At 41.0% G+C, this 24,243-nt stretch overlaps 1 protein-coding gene across 9 annotated transcripts in view; it reads right to left on the bottom strand.

Moving 5' to 3' along the window:
* Positions 1 to 24,243, bottom strand: part of LOC104953754 (membrane-associated guanylate kinase, WW and PDZ domain-containing protein 1) — a 100,078-nt gene that overhangs the window by 29,844 nt on the left and 45,991 nt on the right. For 3 of the 9 annotated variants that reach the window (XM_010780754.1, XM_010780750.1, XM_010780747.1), the window contains exons 3-10: positions 9,032 to 9,151; positions 4,918 to 5,106; positions 3,544 to 3,811; positions 3,186 to 3,233; positions 2,836 to 2,915; positions 2,275 to 2,313; positions 370 to 427; positions 106 to 215 (exon numbers count right to left, since the gene is read on the bottom strand). In XM_010780754.1, the coding sequence (XP_010779056.1) occupies positions 106 to 215; positions 370 to 427; positions 2,275 to 2,313; positions 2,836 to 2,915; positions 3,186 to 3,233; positions 3,544 to 3,811; positions 4,918 to 5,106; positions 9,032 to 9,151 (912 nt within the window). The remainder of the gene's footprint in view (positions 1 to 105; positions 216 to 369; positions 428 to 2,274; positions 2,314 to 2,835; positions 2,916 to 3,185; positions 3,234 to 3,543; positions 3,812 to 4,917; positions 5,107 to 9,031; positions 9,152 to 24,243) is intronic. The other 6 variants (XM_010780756.1, XM_010780748.1, XM_010780749.1 and 3 more) reach the window with 5 other exon arrangements.

Raw genomic sequence — 24,243 nt, 5'->3', positions numbered from 1 at the left:
CAGTCTGGCCAAAACCCTGGAGAGCACTGGACAAACTAGAAGGACATGACACTCACAGACATGAAGAAAGAAAGAAATGGTGCCGTGCCAGGGCAGGAAACGAACCTCGAATATACCGCTCACCTTCTGGAGGCTGCGGCTGCTGCTGCTCCAGGATCTTCTGACGCCGCGCCTCCACCACTGGGTTCTCATACTGGGTCTTCCTGTTTATATGACTGAGACAGCGTGGGAGAGAGTAAACAAAGGACATTATGATTTTCAAAAAAGACAGTTAAAGTATATAAAAGCACATCAAAAGCTCTCTTATAAATGATGGTGGTGCGAAGATGGTCTTTTATTTGGAGAATTTTGACAAGCTGATTAACTTACTCTACATAGTACACCCCGTACACTGGGTCTTCTATCCTTTCCCATCCTGGAGGCAGCTCTGAAATACAGATGAAACACAACATCAAGCACAGAAAGATAATTTCTCCTTGGTCATTAGCAGAGCAGAGTATGATCGTGGATTGACTCGAAATCATTCAGTGTATCAAACATGGTTATTAAACTACAGGTACAGCCTCCATAATGTACTGGACCCTGTCCTTCATCTTATCTAAAATCTCTGGGTCAACATGATTTCTTTAGAACATATTGTTTTGGTATGTTAGCTCGGAAACATGGTTTATCAGGCTTTTCTGCCCTTATGGCAATTTGTTATCCTGTTTTACATTCTAACATTAATGCCAAAATGCGACCACTTTGATTTTGAAACTTTTCTATTTCACTAAATGTCTTGGATTCCACCTGTAAAATAAACCTTCCAAGAACTTAATTAATTCTCCCATAAAAATTCCACTTTTTCCACACACAAACACTTTTATTACAACTAAACAAGGGCCAACACACAAGTGAAGTCTGAAAATAGTAAAACTCAAGTGTTAACATCTGTATTTGGCGGTTTGTAATTCTTCTAGTAAATATAACCATATCATTCTGCTCCGTGCCACTACTCTCACTCTTTGAACACACCCTTGCACGCTGCTCACACACACCTAACCGCATTACATGGGAACAGGCGGACAGATGAATCCTATTAAATTGACACAACCCCATTAAGATGTTGGCATCTCAGTCCTCCTCCTTCTCACTTTATTCATTTTCACACAAAGACATTACCGCCTTGTGTTACCGTTGGCTTCTCACAAGTCCAGTAAATACTTTAATGAGACTGGATTTCATGATCAATAATCACAGACTGTCTGCATCACAGCAGCCAGCAAATGCAGCCAGAAATAAATAAGGCTCAAAGCCAGACGTTCAAGGCTTTTGTTTGAGGCTAGGCTTTTGATCCATTACAGGGTTGTTTGTGCTACCTGCAACTGGGAGATGAGCACATAGTTCAGATATGAGCATCTGCAATCTGATGTAAACAACTACTGCAATTAATTGCGAGGAGCAGATGATTGTATTTATAATATCAAAGGCAAATTGAGTGATCCCAGAGATAAAAACAAACTTTTGATCAAATGCTAAATCAACATGAGACTAATTCACATGAGTTACAGAAAGTAAATAAAAGTAATAAAACTGAGGGACAAATACTATTTTGGCTCCAGTCAAAAAATGTCAAGAGGAAAACATTTGGAGAGTAGAGAAAGAAATGTTATAAAGCCAAATGCCATATTGGAAATGCTATTGGCAAAAGACACAGAATTAGGTTACGATGGTCAGGTTTACGTCACATGGGGTCATAAGCCCTCTCTAAACAATAAACATCTCTGCTCTGCAGGAATATGGGGAAAATGCTTTGTGCTTTAAAGTGAATTTTATTTTCCGTAAACACATTTGTTTACAGTCTCAGCAATACATCATTTGTGTATCCGTGTATCCGTAAGAAACAACATATCCAATCCATCTTTTAATGAAACCTGCATTATTTACATTACTTGCAGTCTTTTCTATTTTTTGGGTCTGCAGCTGGTACAAACATCCTCCACTCCTCTGCTTGTAGCATGCAAAGCAAGTACTAAATGGTAACATCATCACATTGCTGTACGGCTCCTCTTCACAGTCAGAAGGTCCTTACATTTCTTGCATATGTTTTCCTGCCTCAAAGTTCACTAAAGAAGCCTCCATTTCATTTCAGCATTAACTAAATAAATGGTATAGCAGCTTTTAGTGCAGCATGACAGAGAAGGTCAAAATTCAGAGATCAACATAACTGTGTGATTTACACTGATAAACCTTATTAGTCTCAACAACACTTTTATTTAAACACAAAAGTATTACCTATATCAGCTTCCAGTTCCTCCGTATGTATTCCTTCTTCTCCAGAATTAAAGCAAGATGAAACAAAGAATAGAAAATAATGAATAGAAAAGGGGATGCAAAGCGGAGGGGAGGTGGGTTGGAAGAATCGAAGAGCAAATAAAGAAGGAAGTGACAGTCCAGAGAAAGGCAAAAAGAAACCCCTTAGTTTTAAAACGTACAGTAACAAGACAAAACAGCCTTTAAACCATCCTGTGCAATGTGTGCCACTTGAAATCTCGCCACTTGATGGTGCAATTTTTCAGTATTCTGAACTGTGCTCAACACAATTGTAATTAGTAATTTATCAAACATTTTGTTGTTTATAAGATCATTATTAGTTATCTTTTTATTTGTTAAAAGTTGTGAAAAAACACAAAATCAATCTGTAGGTTTCACAGCAAATGAGTTCAAATGTCACCACTCTCTAACAAGGAGCAGCACATTGTTTGAGACCTCACACACCACCTACTGATTCCTGAAGCAACACGCTGAAGTGCTAAACAACTTGTATTGTGCAAAGGATGTTGTGTCGAAGCTTACCTTCATCATCGCACTCTTCTGGCCGTGAGGCTTTGTCTCTACACCGAGGATCCATCCATGATGTGGTCTTTGTGTTGTGGCTGAGAGGAAACAAACAAGACAACAGAATAATTCAACACAGGCTGTCACACCGACATATAAAAGCACAGCAGGGGCGCATGAATGCATCAATAAGAATTAGAAAGTAAACCGCGTCAGCAAGTTTACAGAGGACAGAAGGCGCCTGCTGCAAGAAGAAATGAGAATAATAGAGCAATACAAGCAGGATATTACCAATAAATGACCTGACTTTTCCCTCTATTGTTAAACAAGAACATACTGTAAATCAGTGATAGCAGAAATAAACATACAAGCTCTGAAAATACACATCCATGTCCTGGTGGTGTGGCTTTGCCGTGCTGCGGAGAGGACAGAGAGGTGGAGGTAGTCAGGTGATCAGGATGTGATCTCCTTTAGAGATCGGGACATGCAGGGATTAACAGGAAAGCAGTGGCACCCAGGGGGCTGGGCAGGTTGGCTGGGGAGGCCTAAAAACCAAATCATGGGGGAAGACAAGCCACTGGACGAACAAAAGGGATAATTGTGCAGGTAAAATACAGAAAACACAAACTAGGGAATGGGCTACGGTGAGAAATGCTTACTCAGGCAGTGCAAAGAGTGTGTTGCAGGAGATAAAACTTTGAAATGTTGCAGGCTGTTGATACATACTCTATGAAGTATAGTTCTCCGCTCTCAGTGTAGGCCATCTCCCAGTTTTCAGGCAGAGGTCCCTGCGGGTCTTCCGGAGAGACCTGCGGCTCTGCGAGGGTCTGCTGCCCACTTTCTGAGGTGGAGGCGGCCGCATTGTTCAGACCACAGGATGGAGCATTGTCACGTGCGGGGTACGGCCGGAGGGTGCCGCCGCGGCTCTCGTCCTGGTCAATAGGGTTACCTGTGCACAACAAAGGAGAGGGGAAGAGACTACGCACTAAAGATCCTGGGTAACACAAGGAGCACAACACGGAACGACAACAAAAAAGAACAAAAAACACAGTTTATGTTTTTGCATGCAAGAAAAGAACAGAGGAAATAAGCAGAGATGCTATAACTCTTGCAACTCACATTCAACTTTAATCACACCACATTCCCCTTCCCCCCGTCTTAAGTTCGGCCCCCTGCCCATATCTAGTGTACTCAAAGGGCCCCAGGAATATGCTAATTCTTCCAGCAACAGTCTTCCCCAAACTCTTTGTGACCCCCACCCTGTTTTACCTCTCCGCCCATAAGCCTCTTTCTCCTAAGGCTAGCTACCCCAACCCCCATCCCCACTCACTCCCCAGTTCTGGCCCAATGTCCTCCACCACTTCCGTGGGCCTTTCAGGATTTGATCAAATGCTAATTCAACACTCTCACAGCCTGGCAGGGGGACACAGAGAGGGCATAGATTCCCAGCATCAAGAGAGAAAAAGAAACCATGTCTTGCTATCAAAAAACAGGGTAGAGCTTAAAGGAGACAGAAAAAGAGGGAAAATACTGACGCTTTGGCATAGAAATCACAATGTTTCTTATTTTATATATTATGGAACTGATTGAGATGCAGAGGATGTTAGCAGAATGCTAACATGTATTGGAAAATATGTGGCTTGAAAAAGCAATAATACCTGAGAATGACATATTCAAATTTGATGAACATGCTAGAAGTAATTAAATGAGCAATGTCAAGAGAAGTAAAAGATAAGATACAGCTAGGAAAGGATTTGAGGCCTGTAGCAATGAGAGAAAAATGAGTGTATACTGTGGTGTAGTTCTTCCCCCTCTACACCCCTCCTCACAGGCAGATGGCAGTGTTTGGACGCTCACAGAAAAAGGAACGAGCATCACAAAGACATGATGTAACCGCCAGACACCCAGCACCGTACAACAGAGGAGAGAATCATAAACACACACACGTTATCTCTCTCCTTCTATATCCTTAATCTTGAGCATTCACACACACTCCTAAGCAAGCATCCACTCAACACAGCACAGATGGAGAATACATGCACAGACAAAGAGAGCTGCAGAAAGTTTAGGGAGGCTGGAGATGTGGAGCGACGCCCTCACCTGTAAAACTGTTGTTCATTTCCGTGGCCTGGTCGTCATCCTCGTCGTCAGCAGGCACTACTCGGGCGTTTTGCATGTCATTGTAGGACTTGGTGCGCTTTGGGGTGGACTGCTGGGAGCCTGCATCACTGAGAATCACTGTCCCACTGATGGGCTGCCTTGGCGGCTTGGGGGTCCCATAATAGTTACCTAGGCAACAAGAAGGACATTAGCATGCTTGAGAGAGACACAGAAGGAGAAACCGAGACAGAGAGAGGAAGCCAGGGATAGAAACAGGCGGAAAGGTAGCAGGCAGAGAATCTATGAAACCTCATAATCTGCGCTGGATCACAGTGTGATCATGAATCCTGGAAAAAGCAGCTGGTGAGAAAGCAGAACTAGATTGTGTTCGAGGCTTCAGAGCTTCATTGTCTGGACCCTGAAAGCATACTTAGCAAGAACAATGGCCGGCTCACTACAGCCAGCTTGTTTTTGTAGCTTTTTATGACTGAGAGTCTTGTTTTCAGAGGCACAAACAAATACTTAATTAAGTCGTTATCCTGTATGTTACAACTCTATTCACACATTCTTTATAGATATGAGAGACAGAGACATCCTGGTGACCTAGGGGTCCGACGATAACATAGAAGCTACATTTAAGGAATAATTAAACATTTGGGGAAATACCCTTTATTGCATTCTTGCCAATAGTTGGATCAAACGCAGTTAATTGATGCAAGCACCAGCTGATTAACCTGGTTTAGGATTAAGGCCCCGTCCACACGAAGATGATATCAGTTGTATCCGCTAACGTTCTTTATCGTATAGACGGTTCGTCCACATGAAGCTGCGGATTCGGAGCCCGAAAACTATACAGTTTGAAAACGGCTCCCAAAGTGGGTAAGTCTGGAGACGAAACGCTTGCGGCACCGTGTGTACCATGGATGTATAATAAGAACTGGATACAGCATCAGAGGCAGGGTCTCGTTCTTTCCTATGAGAGCTGCTCATAGAGTGGTGCAGTGTCGCGTCCTAAAACCCGGAAGTGAGTTAGCATTTTACCACTACCGGTTCCCTCGTCTCAGAGTCAATGGGATTTCTCCACAGGATTTCGGAAAATAGCTCGAAATAAGGTCTGTGGTTAACACAAATGTAAGAGACGGATCACGTTTTGGTCTATGACATTAAATACATCAGCAGTGACCACACTGGTGATTTTTGAAGAGTGTTAACAAGTGGCTGAATAGGACTACAGAAGTTGTACGTCATTACACCGAACACGTAAACACTCCCGCTAAGTTTGTTTTCCCTGTTCTGCTTGAAAGCAAGTACCTGCGCTCTTGCAAACTGTTAAAACAAAAGCTTCAACTTGTACAATTTTGAATCTGTATTTTTGAATATCGATCTTAAGTTGGCGTGACGTTGAAGCAGCAACCCTGCTGTAGTTCGTTTATAGCATAACGTTAGCATTTTGCTTCTAGCGATTAGATTTATGATTCGATATAAAAGTAGGGTAGACATGTGGATATTATCCGGCTGAACAAAACGTGCATTTATCTAAGAGGTTCGTTTTCCACAGACCTTATTTTGAGCTATTTTCCAAAATCCTATGGAGAAATCCCATTGCTTTTTTGACGAGGGAACCCAATGCGCAGCTTACTTCCGGGTAAATACGTCATCCCTGCACCACTCTATTGGTGCATGAAGGCAAAATGGTCCAACCTTTGAGAGCGAAACGTCACAGATTACCCGTCATGCCTGGCTGTCAGAGAAGAAGTACCTGTATGTGCGCTCAAAGAGCATGCACAGTTGAGTTGCCACTTAAGCCCCGCCCCCCGAGCTCCCACTCTCGGCTCACTAGAATGAATGGAGATAAAAAATAAATCTAGATTCGGCTTTTAGTGCATTTTACAACTTTAAGGACCGATTTATTCTAATAAGGGCTATAAAATAGTTAAAACTAGGTAGTTTATTTAGTTACAAACAAATTATCCGCTGATTTACAGACGTCTCTTTCCCCATGTTAGTCAATGGGAAAAAGTATTTCTGGGCCCAGTGACGTCATGGACTGATACGGAAGTTGCAGTACCGCCGTTTGGACACAACGAATGTTGGGCACAGAGTACGGCGCACTTCCTGGGGGCTTGGTGTGTATGCCCTATACCAGGCATCCTCAAAGTCCGGACTCCGGTCCGGATCCGGACCGAACCACAACTGTCTCTGGACTCTGAGCAAATTATACTTTTCATATGTGTTATCTGCGAGACATCGCCACAACGCAACGAGTCTAAATGTTCCGCTATGTCCACTACAAACAGCGCTCTGCATGTCCGACTGTTCCACTGTATGTGTGTGTCTGTCAACGCATTGGTCCAATCACATTCAGCATNGATTGGTTGTTGGTTGCGTTGCTCGCAAAAAATCGCCAAGCTTCAGACACGCCCAGCTTCTAGATTTTTCAAGATTTTTCATGCCTGTGTGTGGACGGGCCGTAACAAAGCACTTATATACTAATAAAGGGCTGGCTTTTCTAAAGCCAGTTGAGTAGCACTTGAAATGTTTGGCTCTATGAAATCTGATGTACTTATATGATTCTGTTTTCTTCAAGGTTGTATCTTCCTGGTCGAATGCACTTATTGTAAGTCGCTTTGGATAAAAGCGTCAGCTAAATGCAATGTAATGTAATGTAAAGTACAGCGCCACTTACAGGCCCGGTATATGTACTACAGCGTCTCCAGCGTTTTCGTGTGGATGGACACGTTTCTTGAGCCGTTTCCGTGAGGACGGAAGACTTTTTTCAAATCGACTTCGGTTCGAAATCGGTTTCGTCTCCGTGTGGACGGGGCCTAAGAGTCTAATGTAAATGTGAAAATTTAGAGTAGCTGTCTTCTGTTTACAGTAAACAAATACTCTGTATTAAATAAATAATTCGGAAAAGGCCGAAGGCTGTTTGAATTGCGCTATGGATGTTTATGTCCTCTCATATCCTTTTAACTAATGTCTCTATCAATTGTGTGGTTTTAATTTATCATTTATTTAAACAGGTTTGTCCTGTTGAGCTCAAATATATCTTTACCAAGATAAAAGCACATCTACTTGACTAACATCAAATGATCAGATAAAACATTTGAACCCACATTCTGCCCCCATTATATTTCCCTATAGCTTTAATCCTGTTTAGGTAAACAATATGTTTAGGTTTAGGATCAGTCAGTAGAATAAACTATTCAGTAGGTGCAGAGAATCTAAAAGCACTCTTTCCCAATTCACTTCTTACTTTGGGAACAACAAAATACAGTAAGTCCTGCAAATGGAGATGGTAATTTCCCTAAATCAAATTTGGGATAGGGATAAGACAAATAGTATTTTTACCAAGAATACAATTCCAAATAAAACACAACAGTGACTGAAGTGGCATGTTAAAATAAACATTTCTCAAAAATGCTTAACAAAACTGTGAGGGAATTAAAAGAAGGTACTTATAATCTAATCTTTTTAATAAATATATATATTTATTTTTCATAACGCTCCAGGGTTACTGCAGTTATGATCAATAATCCAGTTTTCTGGTGGTTATCTGGATGTCCACAGACTCCTGTGGACAGGTATTTGACATTGTCTGCGTGAAAGGGAGAAACGTGCCAACAGCAGAAGCGGTGCCAAGCAGATTAATGTCACACACACACACACACACACACACACACACACACACACACACACACACACACACACACACACACACACACACACACACACACACACACACACACACACACACACACACACACACACTAGACTTAGCCCTGCACAACACACAGGCTCGCAGACAAGCACACATGCACCCACACATCCACCCACACACTCATGTTAACACACAGGTTTGTGTTGGAACGAGGCTGCACAACACTGTCCTAATCAGAGTGAGAGGGGCAGATGTGGAGTGACCTGCTGTCTCCTGAATACATCTCCCTCCCCATCATGCACAGTCTAATCTGAATCAACTGGAGCAAAGTATTTCTGCCCGCCTGCAAGTAGGAAAAAATAAATGTTGCAATGCTCATTGTATCTGTGGAGAATCAGGACACCTGCGCCATCATGAGTCGCATGTAGGGTCAGTTGTGATCATCATCCTCACCGTCATATGTTCCTATTTCGAGTAGTGTTCCACTTTCCTCAAGTTCTAGGAAGTCCTCCACAGACAGGAAGTTGTAATCCACCCCTGGGACCTCTCCGTCTCGAAGGGGCCGGGTTGTACCTAAGGACAAGAAGAAACAGACAAATAAAGTTAATGTGGCTGCCTATAATACAAGTCAAATCTTATCGCTTTCAGTGGGAAAGTGCCCACCTTGAACCACATTTTTATCTTAGTTTAATAAGCCTATCAGTGTTAAAATGCATTCAGCATCCCAATATTTGCTCAGCTTTTTTGAGATGATGACCAGCACAGGGATTGGGAAACAGTCAATATGTGAGCTCTGAAACCAAGAGGGAGTGATTGTAATCGCTATAAATACTATGAGAGGAAATTAACTGTTGCCTGCTAAGTCAGAGGATGAAATAAAAGGTCCCCATAGGAATCGTTCTTATTTTGTTATCAATCCACCAGTTTCTTCATGGTGATCGTGGGTTTGTAACACTCAAAAACATAATCATATACACTTGAAATAAGTGTCGTAAGAATGTCAAAACAATGCAAGAGGAAGTCACAAAACCATAGAGGGGTTGAGATCAAAATGAAGGCTGAGTTATAAGATTAGTCTGGTTCAAGCAAGGGGCGTCGGAAATGTTATGATCCTCGCCCAATTTGGCCTGATTTTGCCAGGGGCTGTTGTGCACCCATCAAGGTGGTAAATGGTAAAGCTATTTGGGGCTCTACAAACAAGCCGGCATTAAACACATACACTGGTGGCAGATGCTACCATACAAGGTGCCACCTGATCATCTGGAGTGATAAACATTCACACGCAATCGCACCATTTCTGGTTCAGTATCTTGACCAAAAAGATTCCATTAAGTAGAGAGCAGGAGACAGACAAAACCGACCCCATGATTGGTGGACGACCTCCTCACCTCCTGAGCCACAGGCTGCAGTTGATTGCTAAAGCTGCATTGCATCTGTTACGACTGCAATGCTGAACAGCTATACTTAATATATTCTAGGTGTCGTTAGGTTTAACTATAGGACTGTAAAAGCAGGCAATATAAACCAGCACGTCTCCTGGTCCTGGCACCAGAGAACATTTGAGGCAGTGAAACTCATGACATTTGCTAATAGACTCTGAATCAGCCTTTGGATTAATTTCTGATAAAAAGTTCAACTCCAAGTAAAAAATGATTTGCAGGTCTAACCACCTGAGTCTGATACCCTATAGGAGTTAAGGATTCGTGGTCTGTGGTGTTTTTACTTATAGTTGGAACACTTTGTAGGAGGAAGCTGACACCAGACAATGGAGGCATGGCCTATTGTTTCTCTGTCTTTACAAAGAGGAGATGAGAAGACAGGCCAGATGGTTGACGGAAGTTGTGATCCATCTGTGGTCAGGACAGGACTGTGTATGAGATATATGTATGTTTAGCTCAGCTTTTAGATGAATGCTTACACATCTTATCCCACAAACTTTTAGAAGTATTGGAAAAATGAGGATGCCAAACTTATGACTGTACACACTTAAAAATCAAAGCTCAATTAAATATTTACAATTCCTTCTGAGTAGATATGAATATCTCTGCAATCCATCCAAGTTATATTTTATCAAGAAAGATATTAAGATATATCCTCTCAGGACCATATCTTTCTCCACAACATGTTCTGTCTATATGTATCTATCTGCAATCCATTTATATGTTGTTATGTTGCATAATGTTGTGGTGAAAACCAAAAGTTCACCTAACATATTACATTTAATTCTCTGAGGAACATGAATATCAAAATTACAAATCAATCCAAAAAAAGTATGTTGAGATATTTCAGTCTTGACAACGGTGAATTAACCTATATTACCAGCCCTTAATCAATGACACAATAATGATTAAAAACTGGTTAAAAAACATACGTCAGAATAACTGAAATGACAGTTCATCAGCCTTCAACCACTTTAACATCACCACTGTGTTCTATTCTAGACGAGTGAGAAAGCTCATGCTCGACATAAGACTCTTGTTCGAGTGTTTACTCTCCAATAATATGCAGTGAGCTCACACTCTGCATCCCTCAGGGTGCATGCAGCCCACAAACACCTGATAATAAGCAAGCCTTTACCGCACACTGCTCCGTCCTACACCTGCATTGCACTGCAAAGGCTTTTGTTCCCGCCATTTTAAAAATACTTCTCAAGATTAATTGAAACAGGATGATGTAAACTAGTCTACAATAAATTGTGCTCAGAATGTGAACAACAAAACATAAGAGAGAATAAATAAGTGATGCATTTTCTAACTGACTGTTTACAGCAGGAGCACACAAGCAAAGCTTGCTGTTCGCCTCAGTGGATCAGGATCAGATGAAAATGAAGTTGTCTGGGAGTTTGAGTCAGAGGACAAGGTGGTCCCATGGTGAGAGATGTTTCTGAGGCTCAGTGTGTTCTGATGACGCTGTCTGCTGAGCAGGGAATGGAGCTGTTATTCCACGCTATTCCCCACAGTTGAGGGCTCTGACTAATTCTGGCGTGCCTGTATTACAGAATATTAGAGCTGAATACTTCTTTTATGTTCTGTTATGAAATAATTTCTTTTTAAAAATGTTTGCTCTTCAGTGATACTGCATCACATTTGCAGGGTTAATTTATTAAACATTTTAATGTCCTAATGTGCTTCTGGGTTAATTTGTATTTGCTTCTATTAAATATTGCACAATTTAAATGCAATTCTTTCAGTACAGTAGGACAAAACTCTGATGTGGGAACCATTTATTTATTATCTGTTATCCACAGCCATGGGGGCCCAATAATTCAGTTCTGAACAAGTTGTGTATATATACACCATATAATGTACAATACTGTAATACTATCATATAGTATGATATAAAGCAACCCTTGGCCCTTTGCTGCATGTTATCCCCTCTCTTTCCCCCTATCTTCAGATAAAGTATAAGCCAAAATAATTAATCTTATACAGCTAAATCCCATTTGATGAGGAAACGTAATGTTCGTAAAGAAGCAAAGACTTTTTAGAAAAAAGCCATTTGTCATAAACTATGGAGACTTGGTAAGGTTTGGAAGATAATTCCTGTTAATGACCCAGAGGCTTGTCTTGAGTGGGACTCATATAAGAGGTATTGTGAATGCTCTCAGTGTACGACAGCCACAGTGAGGTCAGGCTCATCTCCATACTGTCACTGTGTATAGTCTGACCACGGAAACAATGACTGGGCCATACTCAGCTCTGACCCCGGCCCTGATGAACTAACTTCCACTGATGGCCATCAATGGGCTCCATTCATTCACTGTGAGCGACCAGCCAGCGCATGCATGAACAGCAGAATTGAACACAAGCACTAACGTCTTCAGTTTTAAAATACCACCAAACCAAGCAGAGAGCAATATTTGTTTGAGGAGAAGTTGGGCGCTTCTTCATCTAGAGAGCATACAAAATGCAGAAGAGTTAATTTTTCAGTCAAATGTTGTTGTATTGGGAAGGAAAACCAGTGTAGATCTTTGATAAAGGCTAGCAACAGAGGGTGGCCACCATTGCCTGAAAAAAAATGCAATTCAAAACACAAACCATTGCTTAAAAAACAACTAAAGAGCTGAAGCAGCTTCTCTCCAAAAACTAAAACATTATAAGCTTCATTTATTGCATGGCTATTGCATTGGATTACATTATTTGTTTAAACTCCTCCTTGTATTTCTTATTCGTTGGTTTTCCCGGTACAGACATATCCCAGGGAGAAAAAATAATGTTAAGAGCTTTATAAAGCCTACACCAGACATTTCAAAAAATAATTATAATTGTTAATCACAGCTGAAAGATGTTTTGATTGATATTTCTTTGAACTGCGGTGAATTTAAGATCTCGGTGTTCTGCTGTCTACTCTGTTTTGCCTTTAGAAAATCAAATGTGACAGGCCGGCGTCTACTTCTGCAGGCTTCAAATATGCTTTTGAACCAGCTACTTTTGCACATTGAATTTTAAGTTTGGTGATGTCCGCGGGTAAGATGATTCACTAAAGGAAGTTGGAAAAATCTCATATTAGTTTAACGGATGCAACTTTAATTCAGCACAATAATAATAACATACAGAGTGACTCGCTGTTTTATGACAGCTTGCAAAGAATACAAATTCTACAAAGAAGCTCCTGCCTCAGTTACTAAAACATGCTAATCTTGATATTATGTTCACTTCTGGATAACGTTTTTCTTTTCAATCCACCAAATGTTATTACCAGATTGGCATTTCGTAAAACCAGATTAAAGGAGTCTCTCAGACTCAGAAAATATTTACTGTACTCAACTCCTCTGCAGTCGGTGACATTCATACTTGTTGACTATATGTTTATGTTTAGAGACTGTTTCCCTTTAAGTAGTAGTTCAACATTTTGGAAAATGTGCTTTTTTCTTTCCTTTCTTGGATAGAGTTAGATGAAACCTTTTTTTTCTCATGTCTGTAAATATGAAGATAAAGGCAGCAGCCTATTAGCTTAGCTTAGCTTAAAGACTGGAAGTAGAGGGGAAACATGTCTATGCCTGAAGGGTAACAAGATCTGCCTTCCAGCATCTCTAAAGCTCAGTAATTAACATGTTAAATATTGCTTGTTTAATCTGCGCTTAAACAGAATAGTTAATAAAACAAGTGTTGGTTTTGAAGGGGTTTCTATTTATTTCTTTGTCGGCCACATGTTTAGTAACTAATAAATACAAAAATAGTAAAACCTGTAAACCCAAATAGAAACATGACAGGTGTTGAAAGAAGAACAAAAAAATGCAGACACTGTGTCTGGCATCAAGTTGTATAGCTTCAGGGGCAGTAGATGGATGTGTGTAAATGTCCCTATGAGCAACAACTCCTTAGATTGGCCTAAACCAAACCCTTCTTCAAAAATATTACTAAAACTACACATGTGTGCTAAATACATACATAGGAATGTTTGCCATGTTAGCCTTCTTAGTTTAGCTTGTTAGCATGCCAACATCTGCTTAACAACACTAAACACTAATTGCAAAATGCAAAACATGCAATACAATCGTTGGAAGCCACCTAGATATTTGTCCAAAGATTTTGTCTCGTGCTTTAAAACAAGAGCTCAATAAGATCCAATGTCACTGCTGAATAATTGAGGTATGCATGTCAGGTTTGGTACAGCCTGGTACAGTCGAAAAATAAACATTTGGGAATTAAAAAACATTTCTGCATACCTTTATTCACAGCTAAAACACATCAATGATAGACATTATTTTAACACCAGTTGTGCCTTCATCGACAGAAATACCAACATCTCCATCCCAAGCTCTTTGCGTGGCTAAACACTATGACACACTTCATAGAGATAACAGCCCTACTGCAATTTAAAAAGGAAGATTTGGCAAAAATAAACTCCCCGTAGTAGATTAAGAGTCATGTGATGCAATGTGAACTCAGCATCAGGGATTTTCTAGTTGCACACAAATACTTTGGGTAACCAAATTACAACCAACCGTCCCTTTACAACAAAGTCAGCCATGCTCTTCTTGTCAAACATTTACGCAGCTACAGGCTGTCATAGTGCAGTACTACAGAGTATATACACACTAATGTACAGTGTAATGTGACACCATTGAAATGTGTCTACCATCAGAGATTTAGCAGGGATGTTTATTCCAAGGTTACAATCCTTTTAATCTCTCTGGCTGTATTAGGCACATGCAATGTTGCAAATCAGCATGACTGCATCCATAAGATTGCTTTCAAAATACAATAACAAATCCTTAGTATTATACACACAGCTCCCTTCTGTGGTAAAAAAGAAATATAATTCTCACAATGAATTCCTCCTCTTCTTTCATCTTTAATCTTGACTATAAGGACGTTTCATTTCTTTATTTATTTCTTCCTACTCTTGAAAATATTCATAGGGGAAACCAAACACACAACATTTTATCAGGGTCCATCTCTTTCTTAACAATGACGTCAATCAGAAGGTTATCTCCCCATTCGGAGGAGAAAGGAGGAAGTACAGGATTGTTCTACCAAATGGTGGAGTGGCGGAAAGGTGAAAGGTGGGGTAGGTGAAAGAGGACTAGGGCAGAGCAAACGCATGATACACAACAGGAAAAACATTCACCTAATGGGTACGTGTTATTCCTTAAAACAACTCTACCTGCTTAACTAACAACCATCATGCATGGAGAAGCGAAACACAACAACTACATCTCTGGCTCTTGCTGTGCAGCACACTCTCTCTGCTGCCTCTCCTCACATCTCCACTTTCATCTTGTTTGGGCATCGCGTTATTCAGTGAGTAGCATCTTCCTCTCTTTCTCACAAGGCTGGGGCTGGGTGTGTGCATGCATCTGTGTGTGTGACAGAGGTATTGATCCAAGCACCGCTAAAAGGATAAAGGAGTCCAGGCGAGCGTGTCCTTGCTTCTGTCACGTCATCAACTATGTCTCTGTCACTGCACTGGTACAAGGAACTCTGTGTACGAGGCAAAACATACCACTATAGTCAATTAACCGATTAGTAGATGGACACTAAATGAATCAACCTTTTATCTGTATTAGCTGCATCTAAGGATTATTAACAATTATATAATACAATGCAATAGAGAAGCTGAAACTGGAGAATGTTGGGAATTGTTGCTGATAATTAACTTAAATGATAATTCAGTAATCAAGATGGTTGCAGATTAATTTTCTGTCATTTGTTTAATCGTTTTAGCTCTACTGTTATCTTTAATATCATTAACTGAAAATCTTTGGCTGATGAATGATAAAACAGAACAAGAAATGTAACGTTCTCCATTTTGGGTCTGGGAAGCTGTAATTGCCATTGTTCAGTATTTCTGGGACTTTATAGACTCAACCTTGAGTGAGAATAGTTTTTTTATTTACAATTTATGGGGTTATTTTACTGGATTGCCTTGGACTGTAAGGTGTGTTATATGCTTACCCCTGAATAAAAGTGGAGAAGCTAAGTCATGAGCTAAATGTTAATGTGAGTAAAAACCTAAGAATAGTGTCCTTCTTTCTGGTCACCCCCTACTGTACTCTGCTCTAGATTTAACTGAAGTCTGTACATGGCATTAATTATACAATAAACACACACACGCTTATATATACAGGTATGAGCGTCCACACTGACAGAACCACACAGACACATACAATAGGAGACCCAGGTACAGGAGGGAAGAAGTGTGTAAACACAAACTGTATATGGTGTATTAAAGTGTGTACTATAAATAGCAGGTTGTGGAAGCCAGTTTCTGTCCTCACTGGCAGTTCATAAAAAGCTCCAGAGCAGGGGACATGTGTCCCTGAAGTGGCCTGTTTGAGTTGCTGCTATGACCCACATCCTAATACTGGGCCGCTCACTCACTGCTACCGAACACGGACCATAAACTGCAGGAGCATCCGAACTGTCCTCAGTCATTAATTACAGACCTTGGAGAAATGTTATTCTCTCACTGTAAGAACTCTATGTATTTGAATCAAAATGGACAGTTTCCATATGACCTGGCTATCTAAATCTTCAATGTAGAGTAAAAAAAAAAAAGAAGGGGATTTTAGTCCACATATATGATGTATTTGTCTTTGACAATTTGATTGACAAGACAATTATCATTTCAAGGAGACCAATTTCAAGTGAAGCATAGCAGGATTATTTCCAGTGAGGTATCACAGGAAGCAGCTAAATGAGTAGACTAAAATGGCCTTACTACTGGCTGGCCTTCTTCAACTACAAGATGGCACGACACAAAGACAATGACTGATGAGTTGTCCACATTGTATTTTCATTACTGAGAGAAATAACATAAACACAGTTTTTCTTTGGGAAAGATCAGTTTTGTCTTGACATGATGTACAGTAGAGACCTTTAAATGGTTCAATAGTGACTGAAGATGTTTTTGGTTCTTTCACATTAAGGTAAATCTCACGTCTACCTGCACTAAACCACATACAGTTAATGTAAAAAAGCACCCCCAAGTTCCTAAACCTCTGTCAAAAGAACATGGACAGAAACTAAATATGTTTACATTTTGCAAATGTTTTTCAATGCTTCTGCTACAGTGCTGTTGATGAGCTAGTGTTAGTGGCAAACATTTAAAGGACATTTTATCTAGCTTTAGAGAAAAGCTGATTCTGAGGCCATCTGGCCACTGAATCTTTTACAATGCACAGGGCTCAACTTCAACTGTTTCTAGCAGCCAGAAATTCATATATTCCCTCATATACTGTTCCACATCATTTGGCATTTTGTCATCACAAATACCAAGCGAAAATAGATGCGTTGTACTACTATTACACTGAGTATTTGCATAAAGGTCAAACACAAATGGACGTTTACGTAGTTGAAAATGCCAAACACTGTCTTTCACTGTACACTGTCATAATACATTTAAAAAATGTGATTTTTGCATGAAGCGAGGTTGCACTGCAGTCCTTTCTGGTGGGCTGACACAAACTGTGTGAGTTTGTCCTGAGAGGGAGGCTGTTATCTGTAGAGGCTGTCTAAATATTTCATTCATGTTGCTGAGTGAATGTTTGTATCGTCTAAAAGTGGCCCAAGCCTGCCAGGGATATGCACATGGAACATGTTTTGCCACACATGAGTGGGAAGAAGGAAGGATATGGTAATTCCTACACACTACTCTAAGATGATGAACAGATTCCTCCTTAATATCAGTATCTGAGCATTTATGTTAGCATATGTAAAGAGCTGCTAGCATGGCTGTGAATCATTAGTCATGTTATATTTGTATGTGTCGATGTTCTTAATCTCTGTTGCCACCTTCAATGGATGGCCAGAATTCGGTAAAATTGCTAACTCTGCACAGACTTTTCATCTTTAAACCTTAAATCGGACACTTAATGTTTGCTGACTGTGTTTCACTTCAGTGTGTCACCTGACACAGACTTTCTACTTACATAATGTTCACTTGGTAGCACAGGATTAATATTGTGTTGATTTTTATGATTGGAGGACACTTCAAAAGTCAAATATACATGTGTTGATTTAATAAAAGGTGATGTTGTGCAGAAGCTCTCAAGTGATATGAAGTGCTGTTTGCCTGTTTTCTCCATTTTACATTTCTATCTTGCATTGTTCAAACAAACAAACAAACAACTGAAGAGCAGGATGTCAGACTAAGGGTGATATATCTCTACATCCTCTGCAGCCTCTCAGTCTGTGTCCTGTCCTGACCCCTGGGTCACTGGTTCCCTGTTACCTGAGGCCAAAATAACCTGAACACCTCTTTATCCACACCCACAGGCCGTGCTGCTTGACTCCTCAGATCATTATTCCTCCGCCATTCTTCATCACAAATTAATTATACATATGTCCACAATAATATATCAGGGAAGCTAATGTTGTGTGTAAAATACCAGAAAGAAAATGTCCACTCACTCAACCACAGCTCCAGGTGAAAAGATGCCCTCCTGTGTACTAACAAAAGACAGTGGGGGGACAGCACCCTGACATTCGATACTCTCAATCGCCTTCCTGCTGTTGATGGTCTAGAGAGCTTCCACTCATTGTCTAACACAGACAAACACACCGTTTCAGCCAAACATCTGCTGTTTTTAACCCCTGGTGGTTACGAGTGTGAGCCTGACAGGGGGGAGAACACACGAGACTAAGCAACTGAGAGTGGGGTTGTAAACTACGTCTGGAAATAGTTGTTTAATCAAACATGTATTTCCAAACAATGCTATAATAGTGTCCATGAGACTAAATAAAAAAGTAGGTTGATTATTTAAAATTAAGGTGAAAATACAAAGTAATGTCAAACTTTAGATTCTTAAAAAACTAAATCTTACCACCCTGTAAATGACCCATCCTCAACACAAGAACCTGAAGTTACAGCATAAATTGGGGCTTGTTTCCAGGATAAACACACTCAGTGTTAATGTGGAAGTGTGTGTTATGAAAACAGAGGCGGAGAGATGACGTGAGAAGAAATGACGTATATATCTCAGAGCAGACAGAGCAGGGGAGGGGTAGAGAAAGCCAACAGTCACACGGGGAGTTAGCAAGCAACTCTCTTGGGCCTGTAAGCCAATTACCTGAGCAGCATTGATTGAGGCAGCACTTTAAGCCTCATCTACACAAGTAGTCCCTTAATACACTGGTCAGATGATGGGAATGCCTCAACCACAAACTATGGATAAATGGCCATTTGCAACCATTATGTAGTCAACGGGATACATCTTTTTAGTGGTACTAATAGGGAATATTACAAACATATTTGGTCTAAACATGGGACTTTAATTAAAGTATGTGTCACATCATCTTAATGTTTGAAGGCTTGAGAAGTCTTGCAAAGCAGGACAGGTACTGGACCCGCTTCCTCGGTCCTGATCAGCTGACCCGGACACCAAGGTGAATATTACGTCCTGAGTACTGTGGCTGTGTTCAATCAGCACTTCCATCCCCCATTAAAGGGATTGCTGGTCCATAATGATTTATGAAGGGGAACGTAGAGGAAATCAATGTAGCGGAGGCCCTGAGATTAATGATTAAGCAAATAGCAGCCCCACTCCAGATCCTATCAGGGGCCGAGGTGCTGCTAAGAGCACGCCATGCTGTAGTAAGTTCAATTAACTACCATGGGGTCGGCAGAGAGCTATAATGCATCTCCTCTCCTAGAGTGAAACGCAAATGCAAAACTGGTAAAACATTCAAACAGCCATCAAAAGTCATTAATGAACAGAACAAGGTCCTTCAAGTTATTTTGTCATCATTTTTGCAGTGTTGCAAAAAAAGAAATGAATTGACATCAATATATTATGTTGTACCAGAAGAAACGTTAAGAATCAAAAGTATGTACACTGATTGTTTGAGGTCATTGGTTCATTTGCTTAAGGCTACATCTACATTAATATCTTATGATTTATTTGTCTTCAAATGTCCAACTAGGCTTGACCAACAGTCCAAAACCATTCCAGTCAAATTAGGCAAAGAATTGTGCAGAACTAGGTCATGTTTGGCGGGTTTTGTGAAAATAATTATCCGACAATCAAAATTGTGGAAAAAAAAAAATAGTTCAATTGATTGATGGACAACGTTTGAATAGCTTTACAGTAAAAAAAGATCATGCTGATATATCGCAAAGTAAACTCTAAAAAGTCCTATTTCACTATCTTGGGTCAGAAAACCTTTTAAACAATACCCAGCCCTGAATGTATTGAAAGACTAACTTTCTTTGACAAATAATCTTTCACATTTTTCTTCATAAGAGGAGCATGTTTCTCGCTGTGATTGTTTAGAGAGGAAGGGGACAGGACAGAGAGAAAGAGAGGGAGGCCAGACACACAATACTGCTGCTGCCCTACACAACAGGCCATTCTTTCAGCTCGCGCCACAACAGTCCTCACAGCTGAGTCCCAGCCGCTATTCTCCTGCTGTTCCCCCTGCTCCCTCCCAATCTCTCCCCTTTCAATACGGGGGAGAAGAATAAGGCAGGACAGGGGGGGGGGCGAAAATGAATAGTGGGCAAGCACATACAATGCCAGGCGTCATTAGCTGGAAATCTTGAAAATAAAATTGCACACAAGGAAGGGTTTTAGTTTTTTCACCTGTAAGAAAGCACTGTTTTTAAGAGAATACTGCAATGTGAAAAAGGGGGACAGAGCAGAGTAAAGCTGAGAGGAGAGAGCTAGTGTACAAGGTGGGGTGACTCGGAGGTAAAAATGAGGGAGGACGGGAAGATGTGGCAGGGAAATATACATATGTGCTCTTACACACATACCATCATTACAGACACATGCCACAACACATCAGTCCATCACTTCCACGCCACAAATCTGCACAAGCACTGGCTCCCAGAGTCTCTCTTTAAAAAACAAATCCACCTGCCTCAGTATTTCTGCTTCTGTGGATCTGTTTATTCTCGCCACCCACATCTCCTCAATGTAATCCCTGAAGCCAAGGCATCTTTCCCAGGATGATAGGTAAATGTCAGATTTACCTCTATACCGCCACTACTGCTGCTGCTGCTGCTTTCCTCTCCTCTCCGCACGTTATTCCACAGAAATATTTGAAAAGATAAATCCAAACAGGCTGAAATCTGCTCTCCCTCTTCCAACCAAACCATCCATGGATCATCCAGTTGTCTGTGAGCGAGTGCTAGCTCCCAGCTTGCAAGCTCATTCAGGCAGGCAGCTAGTAGGCAGCTGCCGTTTGTCTTCAAAGCTCCACAAGCAGAGCAAATTAGAGGTCCAGCCCAGCTTAGAGGCTAAGCCATTGTGAGCTATTCACACTCGAGTTCCTGTCTGAGGCCAATGGCTGCAGCCCCCTTCATACTCCCGCCCACTCTACCTCCCTCCCTCCCTCCCTCTCTCTTCCTTGTGCTCTCTCTCCTTTCCTCTCTTCTGTCTTCCCCTCTCCTTCTACTGATATCTTAGCCATAAATGTAGATGCTTGACATTACCTAACACATGGTGCCTCCTGATAAACAGCCAGCTTTAGGCAGGTCTCGTGACTGAGAAAACCTCTCCAGGGGTGAATGCTGGGTTAAGGCAGAGTGTAGAGGGCAGCAAGAAAAGGAGGAGGGTAAAGGCTCAGGATGTAGAAGAAGATGGTACACTAGACTGTATAATGTTGAAGATGCTGTTGTTACCAGCTATAAAACTGTGTAAGTATGATGAGAAGGGTTTGTAGTGAAGTGCAGAGTTAGCTGCGGGTTGGATTTGTTTACTACGTTCAGATTACAGCACTTCATAAGGATTTTTGGAGATTAAAAGCCAAAAAGAAAATCTTCCTACTGGAATCACAGGCCTCTACCTGCATGGACATGGACGGCTGCCCAGGCAACCACCTGACCACAAAACCCGGGAGCTGCCCTGAGGGAAGAGGACTGCAGCTTTCTGTTCGGATCCACACGGTCCATTCTTAGCCACATGCCCTCATTGTTCCACAGCTTAAAGTTTAAGTATTGCAGCTTTACATTTTAAATCCACTCAATACTGAATGCTTTTTTTATTTACCTGCAATTAACCTGCAATACAGTTTGATAAGATATAGGACTGACAATGTGTGTGTACAGAGTATTTAGGTTAGTATTTTGTGTGTGACCTAAATAATGACATGTGTAACTGTTTGTATAGCTGGAGGACAAGATGGGACATGTTTATGTTGGATGAACAAACCTAAACTCACAATGTCAAATATAGGAAGACTACACATTGGGTACTAATTTCAGTTTCATTCATGCAGAATTAACAGGTGCGGGGTGGTATAATGTTGTGACAGTATATGTGATATATAGCATAAATAGTATATGGGGGTTGGACTTTCGTTCAACATTTGGGGAAATTCACTATAGTGAAAAGGAAGTTCAAAAGCACTCATTTACTGGATGTATAGGACACTAATTTCCATGTTATATCTTATTTATGTTGTTGCTTTTATCTGTGGGAAACCAGGAAGGTAAAACTAATGACTGACTGAAGGCTTTAAAAGAAAAAACAGATATAACATGCTAAAGGTTTTCCCTTGCTTAATGCATTTAAGCTAAGCTCACTGTCTACTAAGCTAACTGTCTACTAGCTCTATTTTCATACCAAGCATACAAAGAAAGATGAACCTTTATGACATGACAGTGGTACCAGGGAAGCACTGCATAGGACTTACTGTCAAACCTGTAATCCTAAAGTATATTGGCAGGTTTGGTAAAAACAAAATAAGGCGTGGGAAAGTAAGAGTAAAATTGATCGAAACACAAGATACTGTAAGCAGCCACATAAACAAGAAAGTTAAAGCACATCTGATTCCAGATCAATCTGGTATTATCACACTCATTGCTTGGAGGCATCGAGGTTCTCAAACACATGTGGGCTAGCTGGCCGCCACAGCAACCCATCACAAGACACTCGCACACAGATTAGTCTTCTAAAGGACGACAGCATGATCGTAACAGAGAATCTTTGTTCGGCTAGTGAATTGGTACAGTTCCTCTCCTAGACCTCAAAGACACTAGAAGGCTGTCTAAAATATAATCTGTAAATAGTTAAGAGAATACTCATTTGATCAACAATCCCAAGCTCTGTTTTTCTTCCATGTGGACTCCTGGGTTGGCTCAAGTATCCCTCTGGTCAAATCAAGAAAGTAAGGCAGTACCCCAGCAGTACAGGGGAGACTACATAAAGCATTTCTGCAGTTGTGTGACAGGATACTGGCTCATTAATCAGAAAGTGATCACTTTCATTTAACCTGAGTGACTCTGGGGTGATCCTGTCAACACACCTTTACCTAGGTATTCACAAGATCAAAGGACATTTGTCTTACATGAGCTTGGCGAAGAAACATGAATGATGATTACGAATAACTAATATTTTTGTGAGCTAAACGTATAAGTGTGAGGTTCGTAATTGCAGTTGTTTTTCATTAGGTTGATCGAGTTTGTGTAAAATCAAACTCAGCATATAGCCTGTTCTAAACATTAATGCAGAAAGAGACAGTGTAATTGCTTGTGATTTTCTTCTAACTAAGATGCCTTTGAAATAGGCCTGGAGGGGATTGTCAATAATAAATCAACATCAGAGACGGAAGGAAGATCTGCAGTTATTCTGGCCTGTATGTGATCGATTCTTATGGTACCAAATGATGCCAGTTTGTGACTGCATCGGTTAATATGCTAAATATGGCAATGAAAACACCAACACATGCATTAAACATTACCCTCTCAAACACATAGCCTATGTAAACACACACACACACACACACACACACACACACACACACACACACACAGAGAATCTGCACCTGTCCTCATGCATCATCACTATGCAAAAACACATATTTGCCCAGCTTCCTCACAGAGCTTGGAAGCCATCCTTTCCCCCCCCATCCTTGCTGTTTTTCAGAGGGAATCGTTTGTTAACAGAGCAGATATTTGGTCACATGAACAAAATATGAACCGTGCGTTTGTGAAAAGCAGGCAAACAGAAGCAGGGGCCCACTCATCCGTTACAAGAATGAATGGCCATCATTAGCATGAGGCTCCCCAGCAGCACCCTGCAATGCAGCGACACACACAATGGCGAGTGCCACGCTTCCCCCTGCCGTTCCCCCAGAGAAGCCCTTTTGTTTGAGCAGCATCTGGACCTGACCTCCATGCATTCGAGGCTGATGACCCCCGTCTCAGCTCCTCATATCTTCTCCTCTCCTAACCTCCTCTTAAAATCCTGCCTCTACAACAAACCACCCCCCCCC

Source organism: Notothenia coriiceps, unplaced genomic scaffold (genome assembly GCF_000735185.1).
Source record: "Notothenia coriiceps isolate Sejong01 unplaced genomic scaffold, NC01 NC01_scaffold00022153, whole genome shotgun sequence".
NCBI classification, from domain to species: domain Eukaryota; kingdom Metazoa; phylum Chordata; class Actinopteri; order Perciformes; family Nototheniidae; genus Notothenia; species Notothenia coriiceps.
The sequence above is the reverse complement of the archived record's forward strand: the minus strand, read 5'-3'. Positions and strand labels throughout refer to the sequence as shown.